Source organism: Lutra lutra, chromosome 7 (genome assembly GCF_902655055.1).
Source record: "Lutra lutra chromosome 7, mLutLut1.2, whole genome shotgun sequence".
Lineage (NCBI taxonomy): Eukaryota > Metazoa > Chordata > Mammalia > Carnivora > Mustelidae > Lutra > Lutra lutra.
This window is the reverse complement of record NC_062284.1, coordinates 120,036,643-120,051,471: the sequence shown is the minus strand read 5'-3', so window position 1 is coordinate 120,051,471 and position 14,829 is coordinate 120,036,643. Positions and strand designations below refer to the sequence as shown.

The 14,829-nt window shown below is 38.0% G+C and overlaps 1 protein-coding gene across 7 annotated transcripts in view; it reads right to left on the bottom strand.

The window, feature by feature from the left end:
- EML5 (EMAP like 5) overlaps nucleotides 1-14,829 on the bottom strand; it is a 170,212-nt gene that overhangs the window by 46,187 nt on the left and 109,196 nt on the right. For 6 of the 7 annotated variants that reach the window (XR_007128598.1, XM_047736562.1, XM_047736563.1 and 3 more), the window contains 2 exons: nucleotides 1,464-1,616; nucleotides 199-330 (listed from right to left, as the gene is read on the bottom strand). Coding sequence is in view for 6 of the 7 variants with exons in the window: in XM_047736562.1 (XP_047592518.1) it covers nucleotides 199-330; nucleotides 1,464-1,616 (285 nt within the window). In the remaining variant the exon portion in view is untranslated. Of the gene's footprint in view, nucleotides 1-198; nucleotides 331-1,463; nucleotides 1,617-5,332; nucleotides 5,492-14,829 lie in introns of those variants that run through there. The other variant, XM_047736568.1, reaches the window with a different exon arrangement.

Genomic DNA, 14,829 nt, shown 5'->3' with positions numbered 1-14,829 from the left:
TCACTTGAATTATACTGGAAATATTAAAAAATCTAACCTCACAGCATTCTCCTTCAGATGTGAAACAAAGGAGTGGAAAGTAATTTTGAGAATGTTTCTCACAATGATTCTGAACTCATCTGTTGAATCACTGTTTCTCTAAAATAGCCAAACTAAATCATATGGAACTTTTACCAAACAGGTTTTTTAAATCCTTACCTCTAATATCCCAATCAACATGGGTTATGTAACTGGTAGCGCCTTTGCATATTCCTACTCGTTTACTACTCATCACATTGTATATATCTATAAAACTGTCATGGGATGCTACTGCAAGATATTTCCCAGAACCTGTAACAGAAACATATTTGCTTGAGATTTTCTATATTTAGAAATATTTTTTACATTGTACAACTAGAGTTAATTTGTTTTTTAAGATTTTTATTTATTTTTTTGACAGAGAGAGACACAGTGAGACATGAAACAGAATCAGGGGGAGTGGGAGAATCAGGCTTCCCATTGAGCAAGAAGCCCGATACGGGGCTCAATCCCAGGACCCTGGGATCATGACCTGAGCTGAAGGCAGACACTTAATGACTAAGCCACCCAGGTGCCCCTTCTTTTTTCTTTTCTTTTTTTAAAAAAGATTTATTTGACAGGGGAAGAGAGCAAGAGAGGGAACATGAGCAGGAGGAGTGGGAGAGGGAGAAGCAGACTTCCTGCTGAGTAGGGAGCCCGATGCATGGCTTGATCCCAGAACCCTGGGATCATGACCCGAGCTGAAGACAGATGCTTAACAACTGAGTCCCCAGGCACCCCTAGAGTTAATTTTCTTAACATTTTTTTGGATGAACTCTTAGGTGTTCTGTGAATTATAACAAAACGTGGATCAAGTGATAATCTGTAACTATATTTTCTCAAGTATATTATAATTAACAAAATGTTTTCTTTAGTGTAGTGAGACAGTTCAACAGAAAGCAAAGGCCAAAAATTACATACCATATAATTAAATACAGTTTGTGTTTAGCTAAAAACAAATTTTCAATAAGCCCTCTAAATTCAGAAAAAGTGGAAGTAAACTAACATAAGTAAATTTTGCCTTAACATTAGTACTTCCCACATTACGGTGGGTTTTGTCAGAGATAATGAATACACGGAAATTAATAAGCAAAATTAGTGCAACATTTCGAAAGTATTAAGAATATAATGAAGAGAGTCACCCAATCCTTCTATCTTAGAAATGAGGAAATCGAAACTCAGAACAGTTCCTTGGCTTAAGCCTATTTATTTAGTGACAGAATTGTTAAAGTTGGGTATTTTGCCACTGATCTAATACAGGAATTTTACCTTTTACCATACTCTTTTCTAGTAAAAAAAAATTGAAATTCTAAGATAAAATAATGGTTAATAAAAATTACATATTGATATATTTGCTTATTGCCACCCCAAGTTGATAATCAAATATGATTTCAATGATATCTTACCTGGTGAAAATCGAATATCTGAAATAATATCTTTTCTGTGGTGAAAAGACACAAGATCCTCTAGAGTATCTGCATTTGCCATTAAGAAACTTCCATCATTCAGACCTACAGCCAAAGCTTTACCATCAGGAGAAAAACAGCAACATCTTCCACCTAAAAAGAAATAGAAAGCATATATCAGATGATTTTCTATTTAAAAAAAATTATGTGCTTAAGGAATCTTTAATTTCAAGGAGAATTCCTGAATTCATTATGGCTTCAAATCAATATTCAAAAGCAGTCAAGGGATAAAGGCAACACAGTTTTCTACTGAAATCAGTGGTATGAAATTCTAAGCAATAATAAATACAAACCATACCCCTCTTCTGAATGTAACATAAGTACTAATGTTTATCTTAAAAAATTAAGTTAATGAAAAGGAATGAGAGATTTTAATAACATAAAAAGCCAAAGACATGTGGAAATGTTTAGTGGGAGGTTACTAACTCTGTAGTTTCTATCCAACAAATCAGAAATGTAAGAAATAAATCCATCTTTATAAAAATGCTTTCAAATTTGAAAAAAAAAATGACAATTTTTTCAAAATTTATTTTATTGGGAAATAAGAGTGGGTTTGTCCTGACAGCAAGGGATATGGCAGATATATTCAAAAGCTCTAAGACTTTTGGTGTCTTGCATAAAATTTGGAGAGGAAGGGATGGGGTATAGCTGTCACAGAATGAAAAGTTACAGAATGAATGGAGAACTAGTCATTTATCATTTAATTATCAAAACATAATGATGAAATCTAGGATTATTTCTGATATTTAAGAGATGATGGCAACCTGGAGCAGGGTAGCTGGAATGGAGGTGATGAGAAAGGTTAGGATTTGGATATTTTGAAGATAGAGCTGGCAGGACTCTGACTAACTGGGAAGAGCATAGGAGAAAAAGATAAAATCAAGGATTCTTTTTTCAAACAGCGATGTAATTTACCGAGATGAAAAAAACTAGAGGAGGAACAAGTGTTTGGTTTTGAAGCCATAAAGTTAAGGATACCTATGAGAAATTCAAGTGAAGACATCAAGAAGGCAGTTTGGTATAATTACACTTCTCTGGAGCTCAAGGAAGAAGACCAGACTAGAGATATAAATATGGGAGACAGTAGCATACAGATAGTAATCACAGTCATGAGCTGGATAAGAGCTTGTTATTAATTTATCACCTCTCAGCTCCAAATTCACCCTTTTCTTTCCTGCTATGTAATACTAGAGCTAGGCCCTGTAGACATTTTTCCTTTTCCAGCTAATTTGATTTTGGCCAATAGAGGGTACTGGAAGGTCCTTGAAAGGCCAAAGAAGAAGGAAGGGATTGTTCTTTCTTCTGGTGTGCTGGAACTAGATCAGATTAATGATGGGGCAAGGGTAGGTATGAAGGATGGGGCTGGGACTGGAAAACTGCCACCACAGCAAACGATTTCCTAGACCAGGCCTCTGGCAAGTTTCTTTTCTACTGACACCCACATCCTCTCCAAAGAGATTTGAATCTCAGCCTGGGAAAAGAGAGGAAGGGTTCCTTCCTTAATCACCACCCACCAACCCTACAGGTGGCAGCTGCTTTCTGCAGTTGTTACTTCTATACTCCTTAGAATCAATCCTTCTTATCCTTTTTAGTAGTTAATCACCTTTTATTAGTTCAAAAACACTTATTCAATAGTAAACTTTCCCTATTCCACTTCCTAAGGTGGTTTCTGATTCTTGATTGGTATAGAATTGGTACTGAAGTAGTCACAGGAGACAGATCATTAAAGACAAGATTTTTAGAACTGGTTTAGTCATGTCTTTGGGTTAAAGCACAGTGCTGAGCCCTTGTCAATGGGAAATGAGGTGTTAGTAATCCAGGGTATGCATGGGTGTAACAACCAAGTTATTTCCTGCAGTTAACTGTATAGTGTTTACTGAAGTAAAATGCCCTGGGAGTCCAAGTTCTGCTACCTTTGACCATTTCAAAAATAGTGATAACTGCAAAGACGATGCTGTGCAAAAGAGTCCACTGAGGGCATAGGACATTTAACAGAAAGAAGTAACAAGCTCAGATCCTTAAATTCTCAGGAGGAGTCATGGTCAGACTAGAGACCATGGGATGATGTTGCTACAAAATTAAACACAAAATTTAATTGTGTATGTTGCAAACTTACAATGTCAGTTGAATTCCTAGTTTCACCAAGTTTCTTACGTGATGGGGCACTGACTGGGAAGGAAAGAACACTGAACTGTGGAATGGGAGTATCTGGTTAGATTCTGACAAAACTGAAAGCCTTGAACTTCTGTGTTTATTCTGAGTCTCACAGCCAGTGCCAAGTTTGCTCTCCTGTGTCTGGGTAGACTAACCTTCTGGGTAGATGCCTTTCAGGGGATGTTTAATCTATCACAATCACTTCTCTGCAGTCACTTAGACCCCTAACTTGGATCAAATCTCAGCATGCTCTAGGGCGGAGGTTGGCAACAAACCTTTTCTTAAAGGACCAGAGAGTAAATATTTTCAGCATTGCAGACCATATGGTCTTTGTCACTACTACTCAACTCTGCTACTGTAGTACAAAAGCAAAATCTAGACAATACATAAATGAGTGGACATGGTTGTGTTCCAATAAAATATTATTTACATAATTAGGAAGTGGGCTGGATTTGCTGTCCTCTGCTATAGAGAAAGGAATCCAAAAGCTTAGGGAGTAAGAATGTTGAAGTAGATTTTTCATATGGAACCTGTATACTTGTCCACCAACTACATTGCCCCCAAAAGCTAAACAGTCCCTTTACAAAAGCATTAAGGAATTCATTTACTAAGGGCAACATCTACATCTTTGAAAAGCCTCTGTGATGTTCTCCTATGTAGATCAGGAAGGGAGAGGTTTCCATTAATATGGGCTCCTGGATTCAAAAGGGATCATCTAAGAAAAGCAGAAGCCAAGTAGCAGTACTTGAAAGAGCAGATTATTTTACCAAAAAGGGCAGCAGGAATGTCTTAATAATTAGAATGCTTTAGCCTGTGGAGATTTCTGTTGGTGACTAATCAACATGGTATCTGCAGGAATGAAATAGATGAGAGTAGGCTACTAGATTAGTGTCTGATCCATTTAACGAAAAAACTCCTAACCTGGTGACTAAAAAACCTGACTTCTGTTATCATAATGGTAAGTCACAGATTCTCAGCCTGTTTTTAGAGCTGAGCCAATTCATATACTCAGAGCCCCATGATTAAAGGGAAGGCTAAGTCCCATCGAGAAGGGCCCTGTAGCTATGCCACAATATATTAAGTAAATCTTTTTCCAACAATCAGTGGTCACAAATGACTCAACTGAAGACAAGGAAATACTCAAATGTTCAGGAATTAGTAAACAGGGGCTCTGACCTCACTAATTCTGTGGATTCTATCCAATTCCTGAATTGTAGCAGATATACTAAGGTGGATTTTATTTTAATGTTTCTAAAGATTTGTTTATTTGAGAGACAGAGAGACAGAGATCCCCACCACACTCTTTCTCTCTTTCTCTGGGGCAGAAGGCGAGGAAGAGAAGCAGCCATCCTGCTGAGTATAGAGCTTAATATGGGGTTCGATTCCACAACCCTGGAGACCATGACCTGAGCTGAAATCAAGAGCTGAATGTTTAACCAACTGAGCTATCCAGGCACCCCTAAGATGATACTAACTGTGGATAATAAATTTAATCAGGTAGCGATGCTGACGAAGGTACTCTTCCAGATCTTTACCAGCACACACACACACAGCCCCTAATATTTTGCATGCAGTTATTTCCCTGGTTAGTGCTTTTTTTCTCCACCCCCAGTTTGTAAGGACCACCAGAACAGTCTGCTTTTACCTGGCTTGTATCTGTGCACACCTTCAAAGCCTTGCCTCAGGGCTATTCAACTCTCCTGTTCTTTTTTGTTTGTTTGCCACAATATAGTCCACAGAGATCCTGATCATCTTGACATTCCACAAAACATCTCAATGGTCCACTAACATTGATGACATTATGCAGAATGGATCTGGGGAGCAGGAAGCAACAAGCACTTTAGGTGTCTTAGATGTAAGTGAGTCAAGAGAGCGGAAGATAATTACCACAAAAATTAAGGGGCCTGCCACCTCAGTGAAGCTTCTGAGGATCCAATGATATGGAATATGTCAAGATACTCCCTTTAAGGTGAAAGGCTGCTACACCTTCCAAAAACTACCACAAACAAAAGGAGTAAAATACTTGTTATGCCTTTTAGAAGCCTATACATTTGAGTGTCATGCGTCTACTCATTTATCAAGTCACTTAAAAGGCTTCCAGGGGACCAGAACAAGAGGGGCAAGCTGATCTTTCACTTGGGCCTTATAATGTAGCAAATTCAATGATATTCAAAGTGTCTGTGGTAAACAGGGATGCTATCTGAAGCCTCTGGAAAGCTACTAAAGGAGAACTATACTGTAGACCTCTTAGATTTGGGAGAAAAATCCATACCCTCCTTTACAGATAACTATTTTCCCTTTGAGAAGGTGTTTTGGCCTTGCTACTAGGCCTTGGTAGAGAGTAAATGCCTAGCTATCAGGTTACTGTGTGTCATAAGCTTCCTATCATGAATTGCAAGTTACATGACCAACCTAGCCATAGACTGGGTGTGCAGAGCAGCAGTCTATGATCAAATGGAAATGGTATATAAAAGACCAGTCTTTCACAAGATCCGAAAGTCAAGAGTAATCTGCATGAACAAGCAGCTCAGAATCCAACAATAATCCCTGCTACAATCTCTCTTCTCTCTCTCAATCTATACCTATGGCCTCATAGGTATTCATTAATGATCAGTTGGCTGAGGAAGACAAAACTTGAGCCAGATTTACAGATGTTCCTCTACAGTAGATGTTGGTAGCCCCACTCAGGGATGACCCTGAAGGATAGCAGTAGAGGTAAAATTTCAAAATGGGTAGCACTTTGAGCAGTACATTTGGTTTTCCACTTTTGTGGTGAGAGATGACCAGATGGACAAATTTACACAGACTCACTACCATCTGTTAACTATTTGGATGATCAGTTGAGGACTGGATTTTTTCAGGATTAGAAGATTAGAGATTTGAGACAAGGAAATCTGGAAAATGAAACTTTCAGAAAGGGTAAAAGATGTGAAGATTTTTGTGCCCTACGGAATGCCCAACAAAAAGTGTCCACTAAGAACAAAAAAATATGAAATGGATAGCAGAAGAAGGAAGTCAGAGATATCAACCACAGCCCATAACCAGTTATGGAAATAAGGACCATACAGAAATGCTTATTATGTGTATACATAAACTATTTACTTTTTAAAAAATATTTTATACAAATTTGTCGGTGGTTAGACTTTACCATTTAGTCTTAAGGTAACAGAATATTCAGTAAGACTATGACTAAATTTGATAGTAATGAACATAGTCAGCAATGGATACAGTGACTGTTGGAACTGTGTGTCTTCTAATTTGGGGGAGAGGGTGAGAATTTCTTCACTTGTATCAGCCGTATCTGCATCTCTTTGGTTAGAAACTTTTTGGGTAGGGATGCCTGGGTGGCTCGGTTGGTTAAGCCTCTGCCTTTGGTTCAGGTCATGATCCTAGGGACCTAGGATCAAGTCCCGCATCAGGCTCCTTGGTCAACGGGGAGCCTGCTTCTCCTTCTGCTTGCCACTCCCCCTACTTGTGTGCTCTGGCTTTCTTTCTGACAAATAAATAAAATCTTTAAAAAAAAAAAGAAAAGAAAAGAAAAAAACTTTTGGGGTAGAACATAAATAAAGTTTCTGGTCCTTAGCCAGAACATCAAGTGGTTGGAGTTACTTGGGTTATGGGGTAACCCAAACCTTCATTACCAAATGATGTGAAATCTCAGTATCTCTACCTATTTCTTTTTCCTGGTTGCTGTTCATTAAGTTTTACCATTGGTCATGATAGACCATGAAACATCCCGGTGAATCCCTCTGGGTTCCAGATAAGTCCCCTTTGCCCTTAGCGTGTAGGAAAACTCAGATTCCTCTCTGCAATTGGGATCAATCACTCCAGCCAGAGAGTAAGAGGCCTTTACTCTGCTTGTTGTTTCACTGGCATAAGGAGCCCAACATGGCCAGGTGGCAGTCTCACCTTCCAGTTCAGAGAAAGCATTATGTCCTCTGATAAAGGAATTCTCCCTGCTCTTGGGAAATAAGACTAAATCAGCAGAGCTCAGTACGTTAATTCTGTGGTTATAACAAAGTTCAAGTATTTGTAAAAAGATACATATGGATGCTAATTACACAAAGGGGTAGTCTGTGCCAGTTATTACTTTATTGCCTTTTAGTTCTAAATTTACTATTCTTGCGGCCCTGTAGAAGGCTTTTTGCCTTTTGCCAGCTAACTGATACAAGCCTTTGCCAATAGAGGGTTCTAGAAAGACACTACAAGTTCAAAGCAGGAGAAAGGGACTCTTCTTACAGTGTTAGATTTTACCTACTGAGCCAGAGCACTGATATGTGGGGAGCCTGGAGCATTCCCCAGTGGGGACAGTACTCAGAGTCCCCTAGCGAGATTCCCCACCATCACAGTAAGGGCCCTAATGATTCAGCTGTGATTTTCAGCCTCTAGCGAGATGCCCTGTTAAGATAGCAGCAGCCCTCACTGTAAAACAGCATTTTCCCTGGGTTAAGCTCTTCTCCAAGCAGTGGTCTCACCACCAGCTCTGGCCTGCACCCTCTGGCAAGCTTTTCTGTCACCAGTGACCACTCTTTCTCTGTTCCACTGAGGCCTACGCTCTTCGGCAAGCTTCTTCACCACTGACAGATGGAGTGTTAGGATGGGCTCACAGTCTTTCCAAACATGTCTGCATCTCCTTTAAATTCTTTCTTTGTTCATTCTCCCTCAGCTAATTAGGCCTAGTAGCTGTATAGCCTGTCTTCTAACTGTACAAAAACTGATATAATCACACAAAGTGTAAGTGAACAAATGAAACAGGAAAGGCCAGGGGAAACCTAGTAGCATTTCTATATGTAGAGAGCAGGAAGAAGAGGGAGAGTCAGTTAAGGGAAGGAAAAAAAAAAAAAGAAGTTAATAAAGTAGAGGGGGATAAAGACATGCATGGGTTTCAGAGCCAAGTGAAGAATGCCTTACATCAAGAACTGCTGTGAGGTACATACGGGAAGGAGCCAGAGCTGACCAAGAGATTGGCAGCAGTTTCAACAAACCAAAAGCCTAACTGGAGTGGTTTGTGAAGCAAATGTCATGTGAAAACAGAGAAGTGAGCATCACCTGTGTGGAGCAGTTCTGCCACAAAGGACAGTAGAGAAACAAAAGGGTAGTAAGACTAGTTATCACAGCAAATGAACATTTTATTCAACCCTATTCAGCTGGCTGGGGGCAGGCATAGAGTAGGGGGAAAGTTGAGATTGAGTAAACATTAACATAATAAGCATCCTTTTAAATGCATAGCTGAGCTTATTAAAAACTAAGAAAAACTCCCCAGGCATGAAAAATAAATAGAGGGCAGAAAACAATAGTAAAATAAAGCCAAAGCTGCCTGGTAGGCATAGGAGACTAGTCTTGCTCCTGGGCCTGCTGGATAAAAATAGAATCTTTGAAGGATTATACAGTCATTGTGTTCATACAGTACTGGTTTTCAAGTTCTAGGTTACTTTTAAGTTCCAAAATACCAGTACTGAAGATGTAAGACATTATTTCCAAATTGTAAAATAATCTGATAACTAACTGCATTGTTAGCATCTTAAGTTATCTAGAGTTATATTATTTTCCTACTTCTCTCAAGCTTTATGGAGATGACAGTCAACTAAGCAGTTTCAACTGTATGAATAATACTTATTCTAGTTCAAAGGCTTTTTCTACAAGTGAATGTGAACACTGGATTGGCTTCCTAGAGTTTTGCCATTACAAATTACCACAAACTGGGTGGCTTAAAACAAAACAAAAGAAATCTCTTCTCTCACAGTTTTGGAAGCTAAAGTCTGAAATCAAGGTGTTGGCAGGAGTATGCTCCTTCTGAAAGTTCTAGGAAGGAATCCTTCCTTGGCTTCTGGAGTTTGCCATCAGTTCTCTGTGTTCACTGGCTTGTACATGCATCAGCTCAATGTCTGCCTCTTACCACACCACATTCTCCCCTTGTATCTGTGTTTCTGGGTTTCACGTAGCCTTCTTGTAAGAACACATGTCAGCCATTTAATATAGAGCCCATCCTAATCCTGTAAGACCTCAGAGAACCCCTACAGGTAAAGAAAGCCCAATTAAACATACACTTACAATCCAAATTTTCAAGCACAAAAGAAAATGGTACATCAGGAGGGGTCAGCACGAAAACAACCCCTAAACACCAGAAAGAAAAACACAGCTTAATCAGATCCTAAAGGGTGTCAGGTAATTAGATTTTATATTATCTGATAGGTAAAAAGACATAAGAGAGAAAAGCTAAAACATTAACAAGAAATGATATGTTATTAAAAAAATCTAAGGTAATTTGAAAACAAAATTTCTAAAAATGAGAATTCTCAGAATCAAATACCTAAAAAGTTACACAGCAGATGTGAAAGAGAAAGCTGTTAATTACTCAGCCATCAGAAAGAATGAAATCTTGCCATTTGCAATGACATGGATGGAGCCAGAGAGTATTATACTAAGTAAAATAAGTCAAAGAAAGAAAAATACCATATGAGTTCATTCACATGTGGAATTTAACAAAAATAAGCAGAGAGAAATAAAGAGGGGCAAACCAAAAAACACACTATAGAAATAAGATCACACAAGACATAAGTGCATATATGAAAAAAGACATTGTAGGCAAATGGAAACCAAAAGAAATCTGGGCAACCATACTTTTATCAGACAAAAGAGACTTTAAAATAAAGACTGTTAATAAGAGGCAAAGAAGGTCAACACATAATGATAAAGGGGTGAATGCAACAAAGAACATAACACTTGTTAATATTTATGTACCCAACAGAAGAACACCTAAATATATAAAGCAAAGATTAACAGATCTAAAGGGAGAAGTAGACAGCAATATAATAATAGTAGGAGTCCTTTAATACCACATTCATATCAATGCATAGACCATCTAGACAGAAAATTAGTAAGGAAACACTGGCCTTTAATGTCATGTTACCTGAGATGGGCTTAATAGATAGTTACAGAAGATCCATCCAAAAACAAGAGAATATGCATTCTTCTCAAGTGCACATGGAACATTTTCTAAGACAAATCAATGTTAGGCCACAGAACAAGTATTAATAAGACTAGGAGGACTAAAATCATATCAAGCATCTATTCCAACCACAACAGTATGAAACTAGAAATTAATTACATAAAGAAAACTGGAAAATTTGCAAAAACACAGAGATTAAACGACGTGCTACTAAACCACCAATGGGTTAAAGAAGAACTTAAAAGAGAAATTAAAAAAAAATACTGAGATAAACAAAAATGGAAATGTAACTTAACAAAATTTATGAGATAGAGTAAAACAGTTCTAAGAGGTAAGTTCATAGTGATAAATGCCTACCTCAAGAAACAAACAAAAAAATCTGAACTAAACAACCTAACTTTACACCTGAAGGAACTAGGAAAAAAAAAAAAGAACTGAAGGCCAAAGTTAATAGAAGAAAGGAAATAAAGGGGGCGCCTGGGTGACTCAGTGGGTTAAGCCACTGCCTTCAGCTTGGGGCATGATCTCAGGGTCCTAGGATCGAGACCCACGTGGGCGGGGGGGGTCTCTGCTTAGCAGGGAGCCTGCGTTTCTCTCTCTCTGCCTGCCTCTCTGCTTTCTTGTGATCCCTCTGTCAAATAAATAAAACCTTTTTTTAAAAACAAAAGGAAATAAAGATTTGAACAGAAATAAATAGAGATAAAAAAATAGAAAAATCAATGAAACTAAGAGCTGGTTCTTTGAGAAGACAAATAAAATTGACAAATCTTTAGCTAGACTCACCAAGAAAAAAGAGATGATTCAAAATCAGAAGTGAAAGAGATGTTACAACCGATACCACAGAATAGAAAGGATCCTCTCTGATATGAGGAAGTTGAGAGGCAGAGTCGGGGATCTGGGGGTAGGGAAGGAATAAATGAAACAAGATGGGATCGGGAGGGAGACAAACCATAAGTGACTCATAATCTCACAAAACAAACTGAGGGATGCTGAGGGGTGGGGGGTATGGATAGGGTGGTTGGGCTATGGACATTGGGGGAGGGTATGTGCTATGGTGAGTGCTATGAAATGTGTAAGCCTGATGATTCACAGACCTGTACCCTGGGGCAAATAATACATTATATTACATATAAAGTATATACATGTATTTAAAAAAAAACAAGGAAAGGATCCTAAGAGACTACTATAAATAAGTATTTGCCAACAACTAACAACCCAGAAGAAGTGGATAAATTCCTAAAAAACATACAACCTGCCAAGACTAAATCATGATCAAACAGAAAATCTGAACAGACTGGTTACTAGCAAGGAGATTAAGTCAGTCATCAAAAATCTTCCAATGAATAAAAGTTCAAGAGCAGATGGATTCACTGGTGAATTCTACCAAATACCTAAAGAAGAATACCAATCCTTCTCAAACTCTTCTGAAAAACAAAAGAGGGAAGAAATCTTCCAAACATATTTCACAAGGCCAACATTACCTTAATACCAAAATCAGACAAGATGCCACACACAAAAAAATTACAGGTTAATATCTTTGATGACCACAGATGCAAAAATCCTCCACAAAGTGTTAGCAAACTGAATTCAGTAATACATTAAAAGGAACATACAGCATGATCAAGTGGGATTTATTCCAGGGATGCAAGGATGGTTCAACATATACACATGAGTCAAAGTGATACACTACCATTAGCAAAATGAAGGACAGCAGTGCCTGGGTGGCTCAGTTAACCAACCAAGTCTTGATTTCAGCTCAGGTCATGATCTCAGGGTTGTGAAATTGAGCCCTATGCCAGACTCCATAAGATTCTCTCCCTTCTTCTTCTGCCCTCCCCACAACCTCTTTCTCTCAAAAAAAAAAAAAAGGATAAAAATCATGATCTCATCAGATGCAGAAAAAGCATTTGACAAAATTAAACATCTGTTCCTAATAAAAACTTTCAACAAAGTGGGTAGAGAAGGAGGCTACCTCAACGTAATAAAGGCCACCTATAACCAGCACACAGCTAACATCATACTCAATGCTGAAAGGCTGACATGTTTTCCTCTAAGATCAGGAACAAGGGGCACCTGGGTGGCTCAGTGGGTTAAGCCTTCGGCTCAGGTCATGATCTCAGGGTCCTGGAATCGAGCCCCACATCAGGCTGTCTGCTCAGCAGGGAGCCTGCTCCCCCACTCCGCCCCCCGCCTACTTGTGATCTCTGTCTGTCAAATAAATAAGTAAAATCTTAAAAAAAAATAATAAAATTAAGATCAGGAACAAGACCAGGATGTCTACTCTTGCCACTTTTATTCCCAGCAAGAGAAGGGGGGCAGCAGGGGTGTGTGTGTGGGTGTGTGTGTGTGTGTGTGTAGAAAAGGCATCCAAATTAGAAAGTAAAATGTCAGTATTTGCAGGTGACACATCACATACAGAACATTCTGACTCCCTCAAAAACTGTCAGAATAAAATTCAGTAAAGTTGCAGACTACAAAATCAATACACAATAATCTGTTGCATTTCTTTATAATAACAAACTATAAGAAAGAAATTAAGAAAACAATCCCATTTATAACTGTATTAAAAAAAACAACAACCTAGGAATAAATTTAATCAGGGAGGTGAAAGACCTATATATTGAAACCTATTAAGACATTAATGAAAGAAATTAAAGACAACAAAATAAATGAAGAGATATTCTGTGCTCACAGATTGGAAGAATTAACATTGTTAAAATGTCCATATCACCCACAGCAAAATACAAATTCAATGTAATCCCTATCAAAATTCCAATGATATTGAGATGCCTGGCTGGTTCAGTTACTAGAGCATGGAACGCTCAACCTCAGGGTAGTGAGTTCAAGCACCATGCTAGGCATGGAGTCCACTTAAAAAATTCCAATGGTATTTTTCACAGAAATAGAACACTCCTAAAGTGTGTATGGAACCACAAAAGACCCTGAGTTGCCAAAGCAATTTTTGAGAATGGACAAAGCTGGAGGCATCACAATCCCTGATTTCAAACTGTATTATAAAGCTACAGGAGTTAAAACAGTATGATACTGGCATAGAAACAACACATAGATCAAAGGAAATGAATAAAAGCCCAGAAATAAATCCAGAAATATAAGGTCAAATAATTTAAGACAAAGAAGCCAAGAATATACAATGGAGAAAAAAAAGGATGGTCTCTTCAATAAATGGTGTTAGGAAAACTGGACAGGCACATGCACTAAGAATGAAACTGGACCACTATCTTACATTCACAAAAGTAAACCTAAAAGAAAAGTAAGACCTGAAACCATAAGACTCCTAAAAGAAAACACGGGCAGTAATATGCTTCTTGACATAGGTCTTGCTGATTTTTTAAAAACCTAACACCAAAATCAAACACAACAAAAGCAAAAATCAACAAATGGGACTACATCAAGCTAAAAAGTTTCTGGACAGCAAAGGAAATCAATGAAAAGCAACCCATCAAGTGGGAGAAAACAGCTGCAGATCATCTATCTGATTAGGGGCTATTATTCAAAATATATAAGGAACTCCTACAACTCAATAGTGAAAAAACAATCCAATTTAAAAATGGGCAGAAGATCTGAATAGATATTTGTCCAAAGAAAACCTACAGATGGCCAACAGGTACATGAAACAATGCCTGATATCTTTAATCATCTGGGAAATGCAAATCAAAACCACAATAGGATATACCTCATATCTATTAGAATGGCTATTATCAAAGACAAAAAATAACAAGTGTTGGCAAGAACTTAGGGAAAACAAACCTCATGCACTGCTGTGGGAATGTAAACTGGTACAGCCAGTACAAAAAACAGCGGGGATGTTCCCACAAAAATTAAAAATAGAACTACCATATAATGCAGCAATTCCACTCCTGGGTATTTATCTGAAAAAAATAAAACCAATAATTTGAAAGGATATATGCATTCCCATGTTCACTGCTGCATTATATTCAATAGTAAGGATAAGTAATAATCTAAATGTCCACTGATGGATGAATGGACAAAGAAATTATGGTATACAATGGAATTTAATTCAGCCATGAAAACGAATGAAATCTTGCCATTTCTGACAACATGGATGGGAGGGACCTCAGGGTATCACCTGAGTGAAATAAGTCAGACAGAGACAGACAAATACTCTATGATCTCTTTTATATGCAGAATCTCAAAACAAAAACCCAAGCTCATAGATACCAA